This window comes from Protomyctophum bolini, assembly GCF_963924005.1.
Source record: "Protomyctophum bolini genome assembly, chromosome: 6".
NCBI lineage: Eukaryota > Metazoa > Chordata > Actinopteri > Myctophiformes > Myctophidae > Protomyctophum > Protomyctophum bolini.
In genome coordinates this window covers 31,311,410-31,336,145 of record NC_137867.1, presented here as the reverse complement: position 1 = coordinate 31,336,145, position 24,736 = coordinate 31,311,410, and the positions used below count along the sequence as shown (strand labels likewise).

Sequence of the window (24,736 nt, the reverse complement as noted above, 5' to 3'; positions counted from 1 at the left end):
AAAATCCTGCAAATCATAGCGCCACCAGCAGGTGGACTTTTCCCAAACACATTTTTGGAACAAAATGCCTCAAATCATGACTTTGAATGTCTAATTGCCATGAAAGGCTTATTAAGAAATGGCACCCTTTTCACATTGGCCTATTATAGCGCCACCAGGAGGCCACGATAACCTGGCCTGGTGGAGAACTGTGTGATCCGGAGGACTTATATTCTAGTGCCCCTGTAAACACGATGCTGATGCCATTCCAAAAATATGTGGCAAATAGTCATATTTTCTGTATTATATTGTGTCCTCTTTTAAATTACATCCAAAGACAAGTGTTTTATTATTATTTTTATTATTATTATTTGTGGTTATTAGGTTAATGATCAAATGCAATAATACATTCAAGATAAAGAGCATCATGGTGTCTTGAGTCATCGTGTAGGCCTATTTTATCCGAAATGGACAATCTGATGACGCGAGGTTAATACGCCTATAGTTTATAGCCTATTTCATATCATAAATCATAAAATACAATTGAATATTTCAACTTACATGTTTCCATAATTTCCAAAGGAAAGGGGTTGTTCCGCTTCCGGGACTGGTTAGCTGTTGAGATTACTTAATTAGATTCATTCCGCTAGGCTACTACTTTGGCCACTGCATGTTAGTTGTTGAGGGACTCATTTGGATGGAGCACAAAGGATCAATCTTTGTGATTTACAGGCTAAGTTTACAGGACCGAGTGGAGAGTGACTTTCTTGCTCAAAGCCATGGGTGTCGTAGAAGCCATTGTTGTTGTCAGTCGTTGCAATCACCATGTTCTGGAGGCTGCCCATGTTCTTACTATCAATGTGGCTCTTTTCCTCTCAACCATGTTGAAAATAAATTCATCTCTTATGTGGATACTATCAGATGTAATATTGCACGAAGCCTGGGAACACCGAGAAAAACCTAACTTCAAAGACCGTTTCCCCACCCAGTGTACCTGGCATTCATCACAATCTCTGAGAAGCAATTGGTCACGTTTGCGGTTTACAAGCAGACAATGTCTGGAGTGGGTCGAGACAATCAGTTCAGTGTCGTGTGCTATTTTTGCTCTTTGCCAAAGCTCCCTGTCTGTTTGTTTAGCCATCCTGGCCCTTGTTCGAGCAGCACTGCCCGTCCTGTTAATGGTTATCGGCCCAGCCATTGCTCTCATAGTCACTGTAAAGGGTTTTTTAAACTCAACACTGTCTACCATGAAGACCATCACTGGATATTCTGCACAAGTGCTTGCCATCATTTGGGACATTTCATCTTTCTGAAGAAACTCCTGAAAATGTATCCTGTACCTGAAGACCTTATGACTGTTTTACTGATGGCAACAAAAGCCATTGTTTTAAAGGAAATGACTTCTGTGAAAGTTGAATGTGTATTTTGATTTTAATTAACTTTGTTGTCATTTACTGTAAATTTACTATATTTTCTAAATGTTTGTATAAAATTATTAAATTACACAAGCCTGTCATACCTTGATTAATTTAATTTTTTAACCCTTACATTTTATCCCACGATTTTGCAACCCATTTTTTCACCCAGTGTCCATTATCTAATGTAATCCTGGGTGTGCACTTCCTCTGCCAACCTGTGGGGCAGCGGACTGACCTCATGCTTCCTTCTATGCATGAGGAGTCCAAGCTGCTTCTTTTCACCTGACAGGGTTTCCCCGACTATTCTTGTTATATTGACATGTTTAACAAAAATGATAATACGTTTAAATTGATGACATTACACTTTATTGCATCAGTTCTAATAAATAGTACCCTACTCCCCCAGCAACCCAATAGTTTCCAACAGATGTTCCTGGGATTTTAGTGCAGTTCCCTTGCCCATACTTCCAGTCAAGAGACCAATTGAATATCCTGCATACAGTTAACAGTATTTAGATTACACAAGGTACCTGTAATAATTGTCCTACATCCTCAAGTTTTCTAACCATTCCTTTCACTTGGCTCAGAGAAAGCTCAGTGGTTCTCAAATGTTTGTCGTTCTCAGGAGTTACAGACCTGTAAGTGTCCATTTGGAACCCCGTCGAGTAGAGGAGGGCGATGACAAGATTATTTCAAACTTTTTGGCTTGATTACTATTAACAAACCATTATTTTTTAAATAACATACTTCAAGCTTACAACGCATCAATACGATGCATTGTGAGCTTGTAGATTGGCCATTTTCACTACTTTTGCAAGCCATCGTAAGTATAACACAGGGTTAAGTTGTTGACTAAACATTTGAGTCTATTATTAAAATAATATCTATTCAAATGTTTCTGTGTTGATATAGAAGAAAAAATATCTATTAAAAAATCTTCTTGATTAATCGATTAACCTACATGAGCAAGGTTAAGTTGGTTATTGGTTCTAAATATTAGTTTCTAGATATTTTTGGTTAATTACCCAGCCCTACACTCGAGGAACACAGAGGAGACCACTTTGAGAATCACTGCTCTATTTTGAAAATGTAACACATACTATCATGAATAGACAGTGTATGCCTATTGCCTCCCTAAACAGACGCTAAGGCTTGATTGCAAAAGCAAGATTAGACTAAAATATAAAATGAATACAAAATAAAAAAGTCTTCCTCACAACAATTAGCAACTACTTCTGAGCAACTCAATTTCCTTGGCTTATAAAAAAAAAACAGCAAGAAAGCACTGAATTCTCAACCACTAGCTCAAATAGCAGCTACAATGAAACACGTTGCTGCATAATGGTACACTCCCTTAGGTCCCGGGACAGGCCACTTTTTTGCCACACAACCTAATAAGCTATGCATACATGTTTTGGTTTCCAACTGTCCAAGCCATTGCAAATGACAGTGACTTTTGGTTTGACAGGGCATATTCAGTCTCATTCACATTACAAATCAAAATACAACACCACTAACATAAAATATGAAAAATAAAATGGAAAATATAACAAAGACTACAAATGGTCCCAGAATTGCAATCACAGTAGTCATGGTGGCGAGGTTATGGGCTGTAACATTGCAAGTTGTACTTACAAAAGTAACTTCATTGTTTTTATTTACTGTAAACTGCAGACAAAAAATTGTACAAAAGGTATCTTGAGAGCTATGAGCCAACAAAGCATGAAAGAACTGGTATAGTGGCCCACATTAAAGCAGGATAAGGATTGTAAACATCAAAAGGCATTATGCTTCATCTACAAAAAAGATAAACGTCCATATTCACCAACTGGTTAACCTACCAATTTAACAGAAATTACTTCAAAAATAAGTCTCGTCTAATTGACCTATCCTGATGAGATCAAATTCTGAGATCTTCTACATTTAAAAAGGTGCCAAAGACAGAGGTTGGCCTGGATAGAGCACTCGCCAGGCAATAACTTTTTACACAATAGTGTATGAGCTTTAGCTTTTTTGTATGCGCAGTATCTTCCAACCATAAAACCCTAGTAACTCAAGATTCTCTTTGTACAAGTAACTCCAGAACAAAAGCTTTTTTAAGCACAAACTCTGTAAGGTGCTTCACTTAGGGACAAGGAGAAGAGACCTATGGCTTGGAATGATTTAAGATAGCCTTTTACTTCTAAGTGGAGTAAAAGCACTATAATTGATTAGCTGCCAACGAAAACTGATCCCGACGCAGTGCAGATCATTGCACTAATGAAAGAAATTCACCAGTAACTTCAGAAAGGGCTTCAATACATCACACCCACACCTAACTCTGCAGCCTGTCAACAATCTGCTCCATGAATACAATGTCTTCATTTCAGATCTCTCTAGTTGCTGTGTGTTAATTAAGCAATGAAAAAAAAAAAGCAGCTTATGTCACTGGCACCCAAACCTCACCACCATGGACAGAATCATTTGTAACATCATGATATGACAACAATGTTGATGTTTCTTTTCTTTAAAATGACAGTATCAAGATGCAGTATTTTTGTTTGAATATAACATTACCAGTTGCATTAAAATAGCCATGACACAAGAAACACAAAATAGGAAATAGTCTTCTCTTGGTATCAGTTTGTGCACAGCAGCTCCAACGTCGTCTCCCTGTGTAACAATATGAAGTGTTGTTTTGTGACAAGTGGTGCTGCTCACTCTACCGTCACAGACTTGGCCAGGTTTCTTGGACAGTCCACCTGTGTCAATGACAAAGAGAGAATTTACAGTACAGTAAAGGACCAGACATAGAGACATATTGCAATGATGAGCCAAAGCGGTTCTCATCACACAGGATACAAAGATAATAAGCTTGGGGTATTTAAGGTGGTGGGCGCGAGCTATTGAATTGTGTGTCCACATAAATATGTATCCTTGTTTTTCAGCATAACATTTGGGGAAGGCCTCCAAAAACCTCTCCATTACTTAAAACAACATCAACCATCAGCCTTCTTGAGATCTCTTTGAACTGCTTTGCCAGTATCATCAACAGTGTTGTCTCTAGTCTAGGGCATGGGTTTTCAACTGGTGGTCCGTGGAACACTGGTGGTCCATGAAGGTATTGCTGTGGTCCCTGACCATGTATCTAGTAATGTAGGAAAATTAAGATTTATATTTTAATTTATTGTATTGACCACAAGTTGAGAAACAATGCAGTAAATGACCTGGTGACATGTGATGATGACGCGTCAATGTTTTCAGTTTCTGGGAAGTCGGACGTCAAGAACTTCCACAGAAAAGGGAGTTAGAAAGGAAAACCGTACTATTATAGTCACCATTATAGGGAAATGTGCCCATAATCAATCGTATGTGTTTGCTCGCTCATTAAGTAAGTTACATTGAACAGCAACGTGAGTTTAATATGAAAGGTTAATTTCCCCCCCCCCCACACCCATATCCCATCTTCACAACACAACAGTGTCCTCAGGTTGATTCTCAGTCAGGGTGGTGGTCCCTGGTTCATAATCAGTTGAAAACCCCTACTCTAGGGGATGCCTTTGTGGTCAGTATGGACTTTCATATCAGTGACAGTACTACTCACGTCAAAACCTCTGAGCACAGCCAGATGGAAGGACAGCAGCTGTAGAGGGATGACGCTCAGGATGCCCTGGAGACAGTCCACACAGTGAGGCACTTTGATGGTGCGGCTCGAGTTCTTGATGGTCTCGTAATCGTCTTTGTCGCAGATCACAATGGGTCGCCCCTGTAAACCAAACAAGCAGCTTTAGATTTCCAATTTTCTGTCCTTTGGCCTGCTCTTCTCAGAAATAATAGGTCAAGCCCTGAAGTATACCTGCTTTCAACTAAGACATTTACGCCTTGGAATGCAAGTCGACATCTGCTGTAGATTACTGAAAGCAATGATGTCACACAGAAAGGACCCATCCCCAGTGTTTATTGAGATGAATGAAGAAGTGTGGAAGTTTGCATTGTGATACTTATTTTCAGTGATCTCCTAATGATCAGGATTGAAAATATTTTGTTATACGGAAATACCAATTATTTTGGAATACTTTGCATGGTAGCTAGGATGTGAACATTTTTTACACTCTCAGGGAAAGAAATAGGATTCAGGAACCGGTCCTACTCAGAAACCTGTCACAATAATGTGCAGGACATACTGCGACTCACCTGGCGAGCCACCACTTGCTGCAAGGCGTTCTGACATTTGACATAGGTGAGGTCTCTCATGATGATCATAATGACGGGCATGAGCTTGTCCACCAGAGCCAGAGGACCGTGTTTCAGCTCTCCAGCCAGGATGCCCTCTGAGTGCATGTACGTGATCTCCTTAATTTTCTACAGAGGAAGAAAATAACTTTAAATGCTTGATACAACACACCTGTCCAAAAGACACTTTACCTGGGTGTATATACATGGCACAAAGAGGTGTATGTGACAATGTGCGTAATTAACGGATAGCGCATAGTGCCACAGGATAGCGCAGGCTGCACGATAGGGCTCTACTAAGCGTCTTGCTCAGGGACACACTGACACAGACTGGGTGGGCTGTGTCTGGATGCACCAGTTGTAGTGCAGGTCTGTGAGACACGATGAAGACCTTTAATGATTTAAATGTTGTCATAGCAATTAGTAATAAAGTTGAACCTGGGATCTTCTAATAACAGTGTGCAAACTGTGCATGCAGAAATACATTCTTCTCAATGTATGTATTTTTGTTAAACTGTTAAAATAAAATTTTGGATGCATTTTGGAGAGAGGTTTCCTGTCGTTTATACTCTATCCTACAACAATGTTGCTCACTACAAGCTTATAATCAGGCTTCACTTGCTTACCAGAGCTCCTTCCAGGCAGGTGGCATAATGATAACCTCTGCCCATGATCAGAACACTCTTCTGTTGGTAGAGCTCTGTCGCCAGCTTCTGGATCTCATCATCCAAACTCAGCACCTCCTTAATCTGATCTGCAAAACCAAGCGTAGATACAGCACGGGAGAAAAGGATCTTATCAGGACAAGATTGATGATTTTGGCAGCAAAGGTGTAAGTAGAAAGGTGCACTCATTAGAGCACAAATCTCAGCCAGTCCTAATATAAGCCTTGTATACAGTTGACTTTCTACGTACAAGCCACGGAAATAGCACAGAACACCAAAGTCTGCTCTCTTATACTTCCTCCATCCGTCTCTCAGATTTGATTTACAAAGTATGATCGTTAATTCCTTGTGTCACTTGAATTATGTTTGTATGACCAGTGAATAACCAGTCAATAAAATGTTGTGATTTGACATCCACACTTGGTAAAAGGCAGGGCAAAGGTTTTTCCTTGACCTCTAGGGATGTGCTTACAAAGTTTTACACAGATCGGTGCAGTTATAAAAACACAAATCAGCCTGTTATAGTGCCACCAGAGGCTCATTTGAAAATGTTCAAGTGAACATCATTCTTGGCCTAGTGGGAATGTGCATGAAAACATTCACGGTAATCACACGCTGTGTTCATCATTTGAGACATTGAAAGCATTGAAGGCAATCTTAGCCAATCAGGAAGGAACAAGATTAATCAGAAAGACCCGTTTCGTTTAATGACCATAGAGATACTGTGTACCGATTTGCTAATGTTTTGTCAAAATCTGTAGAAAAATTGGCCTCCTGGTGGCGCTATAACCGGCCATGTGAAAATTTGGGATAGAGGTTCTACTCTGGCTTCCAGGGAGTGTGTGTGCACAGTTTTGCTGGCATTAAAGCCAACGGTTCCAGAGATTAGCTGTACACATACAGAATGACGGACACACACTCGGACAGACAGGGTTCACTGCAAAACATAGTATTGGCCATGCCTTTCAGCCTGGCGGAGACAAAAATCGGTCAGCCATCCACTTCCAGCTGGCGTGACAAAAAGGGCACAAAAAAACTCAATGTCAACAACCCTTTATTCTGGATGCTTTTTTAAAGAGTCTCAATTTCAAAACAATTCTGGGATGTACAGTACAGCATCCTTGACTGATAATGTCAATGCACTGCTAGATGACAGCATCATGGCTATGCAGAGCCAGCCAGACATTCTTCAAGGACCCTCCGCCTCATCTTTAGATCATTATTTGACATCAGCTTTAGACTGGCTCCAGCCCTGAATCGCTAGCCACACCCATTAAGAAAATATGTTCTGGCGATTGAATAATGAAGTGAAACTAAATGAAAATTCAGACTGAGTATCAGGCTACATCAGCTTCTTCATCCAATGGTAATGTTTGAACAACAGCAATAACAGTCTCAGGGGGGGATAGCATTTTCTGCAGGTGGTGTTCTGACCCTAATCTTATGTGATTGGGATATCCCTCCCCGCTGAAACCAGTGAGCTTGCCTGCGTGTGCGGCTTGATTTACCTGGCAGCATTCTCAAGCCCTGGATGATCTCACGACGTCTTGGCTGCATGGAAATCCTGTCGTCACACATCAACAGTGCAAACATGACCATGGCCACAAACTGGCTCGTGTAGGCCTGCAGAGCAGCAAAATGGAAACACAAGGTAGAAATGATTAATGTCTATCTGATATGATGTAATTAACAGCATTTTACATATTTAGCTGGTGCTCTCAACAGTGTTTGAAATGGTAAGAACTGAGACTGGAAGTATTGCTAGTTAGCTTGACCCTGGAAGTGACCAGAGAATATAGGTGTATCTACAATGACCAATAAAAAGGAGACAGGAGGAGGTCCTTTCTTTGAAAGGTGATACTATAATACATCTTCCCAGTTTCCATGCTCTACATTAAAACACTGACTCTCTCACCCCCTACCAAAGATATGGAAACCCCTAAAAGAATAAACACACAGATCTCCACTGCAACATGCACCTCAATTTGTAGAGTTTGAGCCTCTTGTTTGAGTGCTTTGATCACAAACTGTGTCTCCAGCTAATAATGTGCACCAGATGAGAGGGGGGTGGAGAGCTGGGTTTAAGCATAGGCTGGGTAAGCAGGCACTGTTAGACAGCATGGAGTGAAGCTCAGCCCATCACTCATTGTGGCACAGACACAACTAATGAACACATCTCATAAAGGTTGTCCACTGACACACCACCCCTAACATAAAACACCTGCCATTCACTGGAGTAAACTAAAGCTAGAAAACAGCGGTCGCCAAATTCTGAAAATGCTAAAGACACCAACCCTTTGGAGACTTCAAACTTTTTGTCGTCTCCCGTCTCTTTTTCTATCCCTTTATATCTCGCTTGGCCTTGCTTCTTGAATGCCGATTTAATCTCCCAAATGGGTACAGAACGCCTCCAAACCATTTCACAGGACCCTCTGGGCTCAGCAATGCCAGCATCTTGGGCCAAGGGTATGGTCATAAAACCTTTATACAGCTATTTTGCCTGACACCACCACCCCCCCCCCCACCCCCCCACAGCCCTTTCAAAAACTGACATTCAACAAAGTCAACTCAGTTGTGGATGCAAATCTAACCCGCATAGTAAACTGTGTTGCTATTCAATGGTTGCGTGACTTCCTCTGTATAGTGCAAGATGAAGTGTATGTCATGCAGAACATGCCAGCTGTTCACACACTGATGACAGTGTCTCTAAGAGGCCTTAAAGGGATTTCACACACACACACTCACACACACACACACACACACACACAATTTGTTTTCACAATGTATTTGTAAAATCTTTTTGGGCACTGCCATTGTATCTGAGAAGATGGCATTCAATTACATTTGAATGGAAAACCATCATGTTGCATTTTCTTCCTCTTAAAAGGAAAGAATTTATCAGAAATGCTATAATTAACACTAAGGACAGTCAGCAAGAGTATGCAAAAGGACTATGTGGAGTTTAGTACTTGGGCGAAACCTCTCCTCTCTTGTGATGTGATGAGCTAAGGCTGAGCAATGCCGGGCTGAGATGGGTGTGGGTGTGTGGCCCAGTCAGCCAAGCAGTAAATGATGGCGTCTCCAAGGCGTGCTCTGCTCTCCAGCCTCGTAGCTCTGGGGCTTTGGAACAGTGCAAGACTTGCCGAGCCAAGCCCAAGAGTTGGGCCAAGGAGGGACTTGCTGCTTTTCTCTCTGCTCACTAGCTAGGATTGGGGCTACGCTGCCTCGGGTCTTAGCACTCTGCCCTTCTGGCAACGTTGTAGGCTCAGAGCGGGGGAAGAGAGAAACCCATTGGATCCCAAATTTACACGGGTACAAATGAGAATATCAGCACTCTCCACCGCTCATTAGATCGATGTGGCAGCTTCCAACTGGAGGAACATATCAAATATAATGATGTTCTCTTATGTCAGAGAGATCATATAGGATAATGCTGTCCATTAATTTCAAACTCAATATTGAGTTGGGAGAATAACCATGGCCAATGTGGGATATCTGCACTGTCGTCTGTCAATAACTACCAGGCCATTATGTAGGCCAGGGCAATGCAAAACCTTCCCTGGATGACTACGTCTGCAGCAGCTAAATGAAAATGATACTGTACCGCTAGAATTATATCAGACACCTACACCACCAATTGAATAAGACCAGCTGGGTCGCCTAGGAGTAGAAGGAATTCCCCCTGCCCTTAAGCCTAGCCCTTCAGAGAGGACAGCTATTCCCTTCTGGATGGAGATATTTTCCAGATATTCCAACCTGCTGGAATTTTTTCCCACCATAGGAGCTATATAGAAATAAACGATGGTGAAGAGAAAGTGTATTTTTTATTGGCCACTGAGAATCTATGAGACAATCTGTGAAGAATGGGGACAATGGTAAAGACATCAGGATAGGGTTTTTTCTTATTATTTATCCAGAGAAAGCTGACTGGACCCAGGTGCTCTTCTACTTCAACGTCCTGTTTAGCACTGCATGCATTCAATGTATTAGTTTATGCCTTGAAGTTCACTAACAAACTCTCAGACACAAAAGCCAAATTCCAATACCCAGGATCTCGGCCACTCGCGCTGAAAGAATATAAAATATAAAAAGATTTGTGCTACACGATGCTTTCACGATGCTTCACTGCCGCTCATTGACTCCAATGTTACGGAGCTTGTTGTCCTTCCGGGTTAAACAGGAAGGTGGGGGCTTCCAGAAGTGGAACGACTCATCACAACAACTCACACTCGCTCACTCCAGCATGGGGGTGTTACGGTGAAATTGGTGACCTGCTGAAATATGTGACAATCATAGACATATTCTATTTTATTTTTTTATCCCACGATTTTGTAACCCATTTTTCACCCCTGTGTCAATCATCTAATGTGATCCTGGGCTCTACACACCCTCCACCAACCTAGTCCCCATATATGGTGGACAAGGGGAGAGCAACGGACTTCAACTCATGCTTCCTTCATGCCTGAGTGTCCAAGTTGCTCCTTTACACCTGACAGGGGGGAGTTTCCCCCTGTCATAGACATATAAAGGTAGACGCCTCTTCCGGCTCTGGAGCGTCTGTATCTTAACGGCAGGCAACATGGAGGCAACGGGAGGCTATGGTGATGCGTGATTGGATTGCATTGGCAAGCTTTCCCGAGATTCCTTGCGAACCATAGCGGAAGCAAAGCGAAAGAACGGAAGGGGACGTTCGGTAGGCCAATCAGAGGCGTGACTCCCTCTTTCCCAGCAGCACTTGCCTTCCAAGATTCCGCTTGACTTCCTCCTCCCGTTGGAGACAGGTCTCTCCAACGAAAGTGCAGCGACCAATGAGGCATCTATATCTTTTTAATATCTATGTAGACAATCACATAATGTCAGCATCCGAACGTAAATCATTGTGGTTTGTTTATTAGCAGAGGTCAATGTAACGGTATTTAGGCAACGTATTTAAAGACGTCCATGTAAGTTATGTTTAGTCCACAAGATGGTCACATATTTCAGCAGGTCAGCAATTTCACTGTAATACTCCCATGCTGGAGTGAACGAGTGTAAGTGAGCGAGTGGCTGAAGTTTTGGGTATTGGAATTTAGCTTAAGCAACTACAGTGGAGCAAATGGGTACTAATACTAACTGACAAAGGGGAGTGTTAAGCCAAATTCCAATACCCCAAATCTCGCCTAATCGTTCACTCACACTCGATCACTCCAGCATGGCGATGTTATGGTGAAATTGGTGACCTGCCGATATTTGTGACGATCTTGTGGACTTCACACAACTTACATGGATGTCTTTAAATAGGTTGAACTCTGCTAATAAACAAACTGCAACAATGTTTACATTCGGACAATGACGTTATGTGATTGTCTACCCGATTGTCACATATTTCAGCAGGTCACCAATTTCACCGTAACACTACCATGCTGGAGTGACCGAGTGTGAGTGAGCGAGTGGCCGAGATTTTGGGTATTGGAATTTGGCCTTCGTGCTTTTCACTGACCTTTTCTTCAGAGGGCAGTATTGTATTGGTATTAGGGTAGTATTGGGTACCAAAATTCGGTTCCAAGTAGGAACTGAATAACACATGGTGGGTATCCATACAAATAATTACATGTCAGTTCTGCATATCGGTTCCTAGACGCAGTCACACGCACATACAACCAGTGTCCAGGGTTCAATTCCTGGCCTGAGACCTACATAACACTACATTTGCACACTTATTTTCCTCTCACTTTGTGTGGTGTCTCAACTAAGCAGAAGAATAATAAATGTAATCTTCAAAGAAATGACAGTCGGGACTCGGGGGCTCACCTTGGTGCTAGCCACGCCAATCTCAGGCCCAGCATTGATGTGGACCCCACAGTCCGTTTCTCTGGAGATGGAGCTGCCTACTGTATTGGTTACACCCACGGTCAGAGCCCCTCTCTCCTTACAGTATCGCAGGGCCATGAGGCTGTCTGCTGTCTCTCCTGGGGGCAGGGACAGGAAGGTTACGTAACATGCTAAGTAATGTACTTTATAATTATGATTTATTTGCCTGACATTATTTTTGCAATACGGAGCCATCAGATAAAAGACAGCTCAACATGAAACAAGTGGCATGTCTCAGAGATTGTGAACGCCCCATTTGTTTTTATGTTGGGTGTGCACAATTTCTGAGAGTGGAGAGTACCAAAGCTATAAGACAATTGATGAACTCTCCTTCACATAAATATTAACATGAATAATGGGGTACAAGAAATGTTGTATTCCATTGATAATTTGTTTTTTTCTGGCAGCTGAATGTGAGGTTCAATAACTTTAAATGGAAAATGATGGACAAAAGTGTAATGCACATAAGGTCCAGGTGGCACTGAACTACCCACCTGATTGGCTGATAAAGAAGCAGACATCGTCTCGGAACACGGGAGTGTTCCTGTCCAGAAAGTCACTGGCCAGCTCCACCATGACAGGCAGCTCAGTTAGCTCTTCCAGAACCTGGCGGGTCTGGTAAAGAACAGAACAGTGTTGCTCACCATCATTATCTGAAACAAGCCAGCCACAGCTAGGGGACACAAACCTCACACCTGTGTCCACTGTCCACATACAATTAGGACAGTGGTTTATGAAAAAGGATCTGATATAGCAAGTAAAGAATATATACTTTTTGTATAGTTGCATATGTATGGTACAGAGACTACAGACAGACTTTTCTCATGGCACACATTTGGGAACCAATCGATGTCCAACTCGTTTTTGTGCATTGCAGTTCAAATTCTAATTAATCTAGGTGACTACACAAGTGTTCCATGTAAAAAACTAAAATACCCAACGCACACTAGTATGATGTCAACAGCAGAGCAGTCTAAAATCTAAGCAGAATCTCAGAGCGTATTTACACACACTGTGACACTGATGGTTTTAAGTTTGCCATGCCTTGTATCGTGTTGTAGATAGCCAGGGGGTGTATGCACAACAGGTGTGTAGTCATACTCAGCTCCAATTAGTTTGACATCTTAAATCTGCCATTCATTTCACAATAAAATGTACAAAATTATTGTGATGGATGATTCCATTTGTACACACCTAGTTACAACATTTTCTGCTCATCTTTGCACATTCGAAAAAACATGGGTGTTGCAGTAGAAGTGATACCACTATTACTGTTATTTGTGAACTCACCGCCACCCCTGCATGGTAGCTGGTTCCACAAGCAATAAGAATTAGCCTTCGACACCTCTGGATCTCTTTGATGTGGTCGTTCAGTCCACCCAATATCACTGAGAAGGCAAACTGTACAGTCAATCCATCATTCCCAACCATTTCTCACCTAGTTCCAGGGAGCATTTAAGAACACATGACATGACTCAGTCAAGAAAGAATGTTTTGCCACAATAACTGCCAAGAGTTTTTTGCCTTTGTATATATAACAAATGTATATAATGTGCACTCATACTGCGAGTTCCATCTTGGCTTTCAAGGTTTAAACAAAAATGTATCATGTTAATGTTGAGTTATTATGCTACACATCATATATATGTTTATACTTTTTGGGAGTTGTAAAATTCAACAGATTACTGTGGTGTGGTTTTTGGAGAAAAAAAAGCATTGAAACTGTTGGCACTTAGCTGGAGGCATTAGAATCTTGGCGATTGTAGTGTTATGAATGTGTAAATGTTGGAGGTGGAAAATGGGACAGGGTGGAACATTGTGCCGTTACAAGCTGCGTTATTCCTTTACTGCTCCACTGTGGAAAACTGAGCAGAAACCTTGCTGACCTGTGTTGTCATCAAAGTTGACCCTTCCTCTCATGGTGTTGACCACAGACTCCGGCTGCTCAAAGATCTCCTTCTGCATGAACGAGCTGTAGTTGCCTGTTGTGGTATGAACAGGAAAACAATTTAGAATGATGTCCAAAGCTAATAAATGTAAACGCATCAAGGGAGCACAGTGACGCAAAATTCATAAAGTGTAAACCCACATGGGGCACTCTGAAAAAGTAGATATTGCCAAAGCTGATGCACATTAAAGTCCTGTTGATAATAAGGTTCGGAAAATAAACTTTTTAAACAATGTTTTGGTGATAAGTCAACTCTCATGAATGCACTAAGTAAGTAGATAAGAGCAATGCTGCTTTTGGCAGTACTTCTTCAACTAGTGCTCTAGCACAAGCCATTTCTTGAATTAAAACAAAACGGTGCATGTGTTCTTTCTTTTTAAAAATAACAATGAGATGTGCAAGTATTTTCCAGCCTGCTTCTGACAGAAATTTGGGTCATGCGAATTAGGTTATTCAGCAGAATGGCTCCAGGAATTGAAACCATGGAGTTAGTGAGAGAGAGAAAAAATAAAAGCTATTTAATGACAGGACCACAAAGGAATGTCTTTAGTCCTTCCAACAGCAGTGTATCTCTGCCCTCTGCTGGAGCACTGGGGACCTAGAAAATGCTCCCTCACGGGGCACTTAAATAGAATCTATGAAATAAGGTCATGGTATCAACTCAGCAGGTCGACTGAATGTTCCAGCAAGTTACATTTTAAGACCATTCAATACAAAGTAGAATTAATATAATGAAAAGAATATAACATATAATGTACCAGTAGAAATAAACATGACCCAAAAGACAGAATGCAAATATGTGTGACCATGTTGATTTCAAATTATTTCAAATGAGGGAATAAGTGCATCAATAAAATAAAGATTTTTTTTTATAGAATTTGTCTATCTCTAACTCTGTATATTTTGTCCCCAATCACATCACAGTTCAGCTCACACTGCCATGTGCATACTGCGTACAGTATACCACACCACTCAGCTCACCCTGCTATTCTAAACACAGTCCAGCTCACACTGCCATGTGCATACATGCGTACAGTAAACCACACCACTCAGCTCACCCTGCTATTCTAAACACAGCTCAGCCCTCCAGTGTTGTAGTCAGGGCAGTAAGCTTTGGTCCATCATGGCACTTATTTTTTCAGTCACATCGCGAACCCACAGGCAGCGAGTTTTTCCCCACTCGTTTGCTTCGTCACGACCACCATGTTCAAGTTTGCCGTCTTCATGGTGTGTCTCGTCAAGCTTCTTCGTCACTAAGCAAGTGTTAATTGCGGTCCATCCTTGTCCTTTCTTCTTCTTTTCCTCACTACTAGACTAGGTTTGCTTTACCATAAAATAGACTTTGATAACTACTAGGGTTCAGGGAGGACAGCAGAAGCGTACCTCTCACACTGACGTCACCACCGGATGTCCCAGTGTGTGCACAAGTGTGAAGCTAACTTTGTTCACAGACTGGTACACTTTATCCATATCTCAATATTGCACAGGGAAGCTATGTCGTTAGTAGACACTGCGTCTTGTTTTTCGAAAGACAGAGTTTTTATATTTTTTAGACTTTTTAAGACATAAAATAATGTAACCGTGATTATGATATTTTCCAGACATGCATACATACACCCAGCTCAGGTACAGAGAGTGCAAGGGGAGGGTACTGTCCTGCAGCAGGGGCATTTAAAGTATCTCAGTTGGTCCCTTTGATGCTGTAGTCTCCCTGGGGCAGTGAGTGAACCAGTCAGGATGATAACTACCTGGCAGTGAGTGATGACAACAGACTCCATGTCTGGAGGCTGTGAGCCACGTAAGTAATATAGCAATTAGAAATTCTTTCTGCCTTACCATCTGCATAATAATAGGTTTCTGTGCATAATAACAGGAAAGGACACATTATGGCTAAGGGTCATGAAATAAGAGGAGGAAGACATAAATAAACAATTAATTTTGTGTAGGTGTCTATCCCATTCCTGACAAAGCTACTGGTTGTGGTACAGGCAGGAGATAGAGTTGGATAACTGAATTCTGTAGTCTGGCTTACCCTTCATGATTTGCTGCAACTCCATCTGCAGGGTCTGGATGGCGCGTGCCGGGTGGTCTCCAGCAGTGCGTTTTATCCGGTGGATGGACAGTCGCCCGTCTGTCACAGCAGCAACATCATCGTCCTCCAGAAATATCACCCGGTTGGTGTGCTCTATCACGGCGCTACCACCACACAGCAGGAGAAAGAAATTAAATACAAATCCCTCTGGTGACTTTGTTTATAGTACACAGGTTGACAATATTTTTGTAATACGATATTAGTCTAGACTAAACTCGCAACCCAAAAGTAAGCAAACTGAACAAATATTGGTACTTTTCCATTGCAAGGTAGGCACCATCTCAACCTCGACTCTACTTGCTTTACTCCATTTTCCACTGCAGATAGGACCTCTCAATCTAGCTGGTCGTGGTCAGTGTGCTATACCAGGGGTTCTCAATTATTTTGGGGGGTCCCCAAATTATTCTTTTTTTAAAAGGCAAATTGCAACTGAATGGCTGGAAAAAGGAAATGAAGAGTTTACATATAGTACACATAGTACATGCATACACCTTTCCTAATGTATATCTGATTTCAGTATTTATTAATGGTGTATTGTCTCTACTAGTCCTTACCCGTTCTGAATATATGAACAGAAAATCATGTTCAGTGTGCGATGTAATAGATCACATTACTGATAGGGGGGAATTGTTTACAGATGGTCTTGGGAAGTTGGGTTGGGCACAAAAGTATAGACTAATTAAATGCTGTAGTACAGTCATAAGTACACCATTGATGTGTGATGTAAATATGGTGGTGATATTCTGCCTATAAATGGAAGTTATTGAATATATACAAGTTCGGTGTTGCACTTTGTAGACGGTCCCTAACCGCTCACCGTCTGCTGCCCATGGAGATATAAGCTATTAAACGGTGAACGCGGAGGTTGGCTTTTTGGGCTTCAAAGTAAGTTGTAGTTTGTTCTTTATACAATCAGGATAAGAATGTGATGTTTTGTGTGATTTAGGAACGTGTCGTTGTCATTGCATCTGTCTGTATGTATTTTGTCATTGTGTTGTTCCAACGGCACAGGATCCGTCTTCCCCAAACGTCTCCATTTGGCCACCCCGAGACCCCGACAGATAAGCATTCCGTTGTGATCGTGCTGTTCAGTGTGTCACGCAGCCACGCTGGGTGTGCGCTGGGCTGTAACCTGTCGTTGTCGTGCCACGCAACCCGGCTGCGATGCTTCCCCAAAGAAGAAGTTATGTCGACTGACGCAAGTGTAGCTGTACTATGGGTCCGAGTTGTTTTCCTCGTGTGGGTCTGATCCATAGGTCTGGTGCCTGCCTGGGGGCGGTGTGAAAAAGGGGAAGTGCGTTGGAGAATGCAAGGAGAATGTTGCGCCGGAAACTGTGTCCCAGTATTAATCTGTGTCCGTTCCAACATGCATTTCACTGGTGACACGTGATTTGCGGGGAGATGAGTTGTTCAGTAAGTACCCTAATGCCCTAATGTGCTTCGTTAAGACCTCCATATTCATATGGTCAATGCCTGTGTGAAAAGTGGGAGTGATTGGTGCAGGCAATGAGGAGATACGGCAGTGTTTCTGACAGACAGACAGACATTGTTAGAATTATAGTATGATTATTTCTTCTTCTTATCGTGTCAACAATACAGTTAGTTACAATACACGCTAGATGTGGTTCAGCCACAGCTGAACACATTGCTGTCCCTTTTCGTTGAACTCTGCCAAGTCCATTGCTGTCCAGGGATGTTCCAGCAGGGGGCATGTGAGGAGGTGTTGCATGGTCTGCGGCTCAGTGCCACAGTCACACACAATGTCCTCGTCATCAGAAAAACCCCATTTTACGAGAGTGGCTTTTGCTCGCCCAACACCAGATCTTAGTCTATTAACATTTCCACACTGCGTATGTTGAGTCTGCTCCAGGGGGTAGTGCCTCGCTAGCCTTTAGCTCCATCGTTGTAGCTGGTGGGAGATTGCCAGTCCTTTCTTCCCACTGAGTGACTCTCTCACTACTTATGCTCGGTGTTCCGAGCAGAGGGATGCTATTCAGGAAGTTTTTCCTGTCTTTCGTCGGTAGACTGTTGTAGCCGCTCTTTTCTGCTTGCTGCATTCCGTCGTATCTCTGGTGGGGCTATGCCTGCCAGGATGTACAAACGGTCTGTGGGTGTAGGTTTCAGACAGCCTGTGATAAGGCGGCAGCTAGCATTAAGGGCGGGGTCCACCTTCTTGGCGTGGGCAGATCGCTCCCACACTGGGCAGGCATACTCGGCAGCTGAGTAGCAGAGCGCTAGTGCGGTTGACTTAATAGTCTGTGGGTTAGCACCCCAGGTTGTGCCAGTGAGCTACAAGTATGATTATTAAGGTTATTGTAGCAGTCAATTTATATTGGGGGTCGGGAGGGGGTCCAGAGACATTGCCAAAGCATTTCCGGGGGTCCCCGGCCAAAACCGTTGAGAACCCCTGTGCTATACAATGCTCAAGTTGAGATCTCCATTTAACGTGTGTAGTCCAACAAAAACAGTTTCTGATTACGTTTTAGCCGAGAATATAGAATTATTTAACATTTACAATAGCTAGTTTAAAAGTTTGTTAACAATATTCAGTAGCTTGCATGCATATAAGGGAGTTTGTCATGATCATTCTCTCTGACCAATCTCATGGAGTGTTTTCATGTCACCTTTTGGTATTGTCTCAACTCACTTGGAACCTCGAGGTAATACAATACCAAAAAGAAAAAAACTAGGAAATACTTTTGTAAAAAAGTAGAGTTTAGAGGGTGTCATGCATGGGAAAAGCACCATATGAGAGCCGGTGGAAAGGGAGGGGGGTAGGTGCTTACCTCGCATCAGAGGCAAAATAGTACTCTACAGACTTCTCATCCTCAGGGAACAGACAGGTGTCCTGGTCCCTGGGCAGAGTAGTGCAGCCCTTCTTGTCTTTACCAGCTAGAGGGGAAGACCAAAAGATACTTCATCTCAGTAATATTGATAATAACACAGACGACTTAGAAAACTACGTAAAGTCAAACTTACTGGAGCGGTACAGGATAGGTATGTGATCCGTGGACAGCTTGTGATCACTTTTCACTCCAATCAGCAGAGGACCTCCCCTCCTAGATTAAATTAGACAAAAATGACATATGGTATAGGATAATTACATGTAACTTACATCTACACAGTACAGTACACACTTCACTACAGAGTGCTACAGGGATTGTGCATTTTTGTAGACCAAGCCTAAAGTTACCTCTCTGGATATTTCCAAAAAGATATTTGCATTACATCTTATAACTCAATATATAAGCTCAACTACATGATCTGATCTCCACGAAACATATATTTTCAGATTTTTGAACCACACACACAAAGCACATCAAAATGCACAAATAAATCTCTCTTAGACTTATGGTAACCATAAACCTCTTTTTTTAACTGGTAAAATACCATTCGAGATCTGCTAGGGAAAACATTACAAACTCAGTTCCAGGTTGTAGTACACTATTACAATTCTGTAATAAGGAAATAATTAGAACTAGATAGAATAGTAGAAATTATTAGAACACAAATAGCATGAAACAGCCAGTAGTAGAAGCCTGGTACCTGCTGCCAACTGCCTGTCCAGGGTAATGGACACTCTTAAAGACCAGGGCAAAAGCTCCCTCCTACGAGATAAGGCACAAAGACATGATTAGAGAGAGCCTTGTTTACTCACCACTTCAGCAGTTGTGCTGTGCATGGGAAAGTTCTTACCAGTTGCTGGGTCACCCTCTCCACCAGAGTAGCAAAACTCATGTCACTCTCCCGGTTGTCATACAAGTACTTCATCAGCTTGGCAATGGTCTCTGTATCGGTCTCCGACTCAAACTCATAACCTTTGCTCTCCTGTAGAAAATCAAGGAGCCATTAAGAGGCCTGTCTCACTCTCTCTCTCTTAGAGACTTCCAAATTAATTATACAATTAAAATAGCTCACCAGGAATTTCCTAAGGTCTTTGTAGTTTGTGATAATTCCATTGTGGATAACAATGAATTCTGTGAAGAAAAAGATTAACAAAGAGTTAATGAGACCATGATTAAAAGGCTGTCCATTGTCCAAAGAAACAAACAACTGGTGCCCTGTCCTCTAATGTGTAGTAAGCCAATGCCCAGCTAATGTAAAACTCACCTCCATCTAACAGGATGCATCAGCCTGTTAATAACTATGAATTCTTAAACCTGATGATGTATGTATAATGTTGGTTAAGAGCATGACTAACCATTGTTCTTGTCAGACCTCTGTGGGTGGCTGTTGACAGGGCTAGGCACACCATGGGTAGCCCAGCGGGTGTGAGCAATGCCCACATGGACATCAAACTCCACATCCAGGTCCATGTCCTGCTGTTCTGTTTGTTGCACACAAACACAACAGACACCCACATTTATTCTACTAGGAATCATTATGTTCAGTGCGTTGTGCACCGTCTACAATGTAGGCTGAAATACCCAGAGGCTCACACTCAGCACTTCACACAAATGCGAAGGAGAGTCAGACATTCATGCATACTCCTGGAATGTATAGCTTAGTCATACTGGGATGTCACATGCTGTGAGATTAGGATTTGAGACATCAAAGACACTTACTATGTATCTCCTCATCGAGAGCTTTTACTTTGCCACGCTGTTTGATCAGTTGGATAGGCCTGGAATTTGACTCCCATTCCTTGCCATTACCGCCATCAATTCCAACACCTGAAAAAGCAAGGATAACTCTTAAAGAGTCTCAGAGATGCTTGAAACCATACAATTATTATGGGTCTCTGAGATGTTTAAACACATCAACCCGAAAACAGGCAACAGCAGAACTTTTGCATGGCCTCTAAGTTGAGCACAATCTAACAGTGAACATGGGGCATTATTCTGTTTAAGTAGCCCTAAAATCAAAGAGGCAAAGAGGAAGTCAATATATTGCAAATGTGTGATAAATGAGAAGCAAAACACAGTTTCCTGGCATTATCAAATACAATGTGAACATCACATTGTGAAGCAGAGTTTTCCATGATGGAAAAGAAAGCTGATAAACATGCCAGTGGTAACAATGCTGTTGATGTAATGTTTTCTATCTGTCTCACCAGCAGAGTCATAACCCCGGTACTCCAGACGCTGCAGACCTTTGAGCAGGATTTCAAGGATCTCACGCCGAGTCCTTGGCACATGGTAGTTCAGATAGGCAAATATTCCTGTGAAGGGAAACATACAAACATAGTCTCTCAAACCAAATGCATAGGCTCACTTGTCAACTAGCCCAGATCTAGTAATATCATTGATGGGGACAGCCCCATAGTATCATGATTGAAGAACACAAGAATTCTTCTTTGCACAGGAATTGTCTTTGCATTCACCACTAACACAGACCTACGCTAAGGAAGCATCTCCCGATCATTATTGTAAATGAAAACTGGTTCACAATTAACTTGGTTAATTAAAACACAACATTTTAAAATATATACTGTAAATTATATACTAAAATGAAGTCAGCTGGATAGTGCATCAAGCAGCACATAATCGCAATATCCAAGGTTGGATTCCAGCTTAGACCTGCATTGTACTGTATGTCCTTCCCTCACTCTCCTGTATCTCTACTATCTTTGCTAAATATAGTAACAAAACAAAACCAAAAAAAGCTAAGAGATCAAATTACACCTGTGACACCAAACTCTTTTATTCTATCTACAATACTAGAGTAGTTAAGGATGAGGATGAACAAGAAAAGCCAGTTTTACAATCAGCATGCTTTTATTATACTTTACAGGCAGTAAAACCTGATTGAACAATGGAGATGGCCTATGCTATGCTATGGTTGTTTGGTATGCTATCTCTTGCTGGGAGTGAATGGTATATGTCAAACTGCAAATGATAAGCATGGGAGCCTGGGAAGCAGATTCCACACATGGTCAATCCATCTCACTGTTTTGGTTTGTTCTTCTGACCAAGAAACTATATATTGTAACATTTACATAATAACATTTATTTGGGAAATGTGTAGAATGTGCACATCTACAACTTGGCAAACATCTTTATTTAGTAGATATTAGATATTTAGACAAATTACAGGGTTAGGTTAATGTATGTAAATATTGGGGACGGGGCCACATGTTCAGACCACATGTCAAGACTTTGGATACATTTGAAATAAATGTGTCTGTGTTCAAGCCCCAAAGAACCATTAATGTTGAATTTAACAGAGCATCCTTTGAGAGCAGTCAAGACTGAAGGGAGGGAGGGGGGCAGCAGAAGGTAGCTAAGGGCAAACTGCCTAGGAGTATGTGACTGGGCGTGGGTGCAAAGTTTGCGCTGCAAACACAAAGCCCATCTTTGTTTATGAAAACAGAGGGAAATCTGAAATCCTCCAAGCCAACACATTTAAATTAAAGCTGGTCAGGATGTCTCTGGCAGCCCAATGCCTTGCATTTACCCTGTTACACAAACATTACAGAGTGAGAGTGATGGAAGACAGGGTAGCTGTTATCACCTGTGAGTAGTAACAATGAGTGTGATTGAGAAAGACTGGGAGACAGAAAAAGTGCCACAGGCAATCCTTGAACAGATGTATCATTGCGGGGTGCTATGCCTATATACAGACTATACACGGGTGCAGTGTCAAATCTCTCATATTTCATATTCCAGGACCGAGACTGTCATCAGAGAGGTAACAGGTACGCTCGCCCCTTTTCCATCTCGCCCCACTACCACTACCTAGCTGTAATTAACAAACATAATTCATGTTTGTGATTATTTAAAAGGTTAATTTATCATCACTCTGTATATCCACGGGCATAATAGCATGATGATGCCATTACAAAACATGGGCTACATGGAAGAAATGTGATTAATAAAACGAAATTAACTGCTAGAAGGTCCTAAATTAACTTAATTAAGCAGTCACCGTCTCTGTGACATATTGTTCTTTCTAAATTTTAGAGTATAGAGATCGACGACTATGCATTCAAATTAATCTGTATACAAGATAATTTCAGATTTCAGAGAGGGAGGGCAATACTAAATTAAAAAAATCGCGGGGACGAGTTGGTAAAGGGGCGAGCAGTCTCGTATTCATCAGAGATGTATGTTTGATTCAGAGACACACGTCAGATCTCTGACAGTCTTAATCCAAAAATAAGTTGCTGTCTGTGCTAGTAATAACAAGAGTATAACACAGAGAGAAGGGACTTCAAGGGAGAGATGTATAGAGAGATGGGCTAGTCCCTTTCGGAACCCTTTTTTGTATTTTGGATGACGGTATCCCAAATGCAGGGGTTATAAGAGAGATGGGCGTGATGTGCACACTGCACAGGCTAACGTTAACAGAGGCAAACGTCATCACTACGGTTTAACCAACGTTCTGTGTCCCACATCAACAAGTAACAAATTATACATAGCAGCCTCATGTAGCTACCACCACTACCAGATCTGCAATATATCCTTTGGGAAATTAAAAGCTTTGGCTGGCTAAAGTTAGCCACCCTAGATTATTTAAACGATTCAAGCACTGGGAATTATGGGAGTTATTTGGGCAACAGATGCGACAGGCGACAGCTATGCTCTATGTTGAGCGACGTTATGACCCCGTATATTACCTAGTATAATGCACATTTTGCTGTAATGCAGATTTTATTCAGTACTCACCACACATGTCTGCAATGTCGATGCCAAAAGCTGCTGTTCAGTCAGTTCCGCATCTGGTAACCCAATATCAAGTATGACCCGCCTCCCTATAGTGTCATTGGATCAGAGTCAAGTGCTAATTTCCATACGTTCGTTCGATTGGTTCAAGCTCTCTGACACTCAACTTAAACCTACGGACGCAGGCTCTCCTGACGTGGCAGCCTGGCAGCCAGGATGCAGATCCGTCCCGTGCCCCAGTAGGGCTCTGGCAGGCAGGCGGTGAGATGGCACCATTACATCGCATCATCCACATGATCCAGTCCACACACATTGTGACTTGAACTAAACATATCAACGAAATGAACTTATAGGAAACTATATTATTTATATTCCTAATATATGCGAATTGGAGGTTGTGCTAGCTTTATTACAGCAGGATCCTTTAGGGTGCAGGCAGCCATGAATATATGGGGGTCCTTGACATGAAAAAGTATGAGAATCACTGCTGTAAGGGGTTAAGCCAGGGGTGGGCAACTTTGACAATGGCGAGGGCCAATATATTTCCACACTCACTCCAGAGGGCCACATTGCATATTACTGTCATAGCAAAAATAGCTGATCAAGCGAGTTTGGAATTGTAACAGCTGAAATCAATACTATATCAGTATTCTGATATTAACCTGTGGGCCGCATTAAGTGAAGGTGGGGGCCGCATGTGGCCCTCGTGCTGCCAGTTGCACCGCCCTGGGTTAAGCCAAAGACATACAGAATATAGGGTAGGCTATAGGCTACACGGGATACTTACAACACATTCATTAAATCATCTGGTCGACCTAATTTAAAGAGTAGCCTACCACCAAATAAAGTGAGAATGTTTGCTCTATTCAATGTTAAGAGTTAGGCCTCGTTAAACCATTCAAACCTGACACTACAAACAGTAATCAGATATACTGTTTGCTGATAAAGAAGCAGTCATTGTAACAACA

General features: G+C 42.0%; 1 protein-coding gene across 1 annotated transcript; it reads right to left on the bottom strand.

The window, feature by feature from the left end:
• Positions 1-1,746: 1,746 nt before the first annotated feature.
• On the bottom strand, positions 1,747-23,844 carry gfpt1 (glutamine--fructose-6-phosphate transaminase 1). The gene is made up of 19 exons (XM_080766317.1): positions 23,772-23,844; positions 21,218-21,325; positions 20,730-20,837; positions 20,366-20,491; positions 20,083-20,141; positions 19,861-19,992; positions 19,711-19,772; positions 19,144-19,223; positions 18,951-19,056; positions 16,105-16,268; positions 14,011-14,106; positions 13,415-13,512; positions 12,619-12,739; positions 12,065-12,222; positions 7,783-7,897; positions 6,236-6,363; positions 5,571-5,738; positions 4,981-5,142; positions 1,747-4,138 (listed from the first exon to the last, which is right to left on the bottom strand). The coding sequence occupies exons 1-19, from the start codon at positions 23,776-23,778 to the stop codon at positions 4,094-4,096; spliced, it is 2,043 nt and encodes a 680-aa protein (XP_080622443.1). The 5' UTR covers positions 23,779-23,844; the 3' UTR covers positions 1,747-4,093.
• Positions 23,845-24,736: the final 892 nt, after the last annotated feature.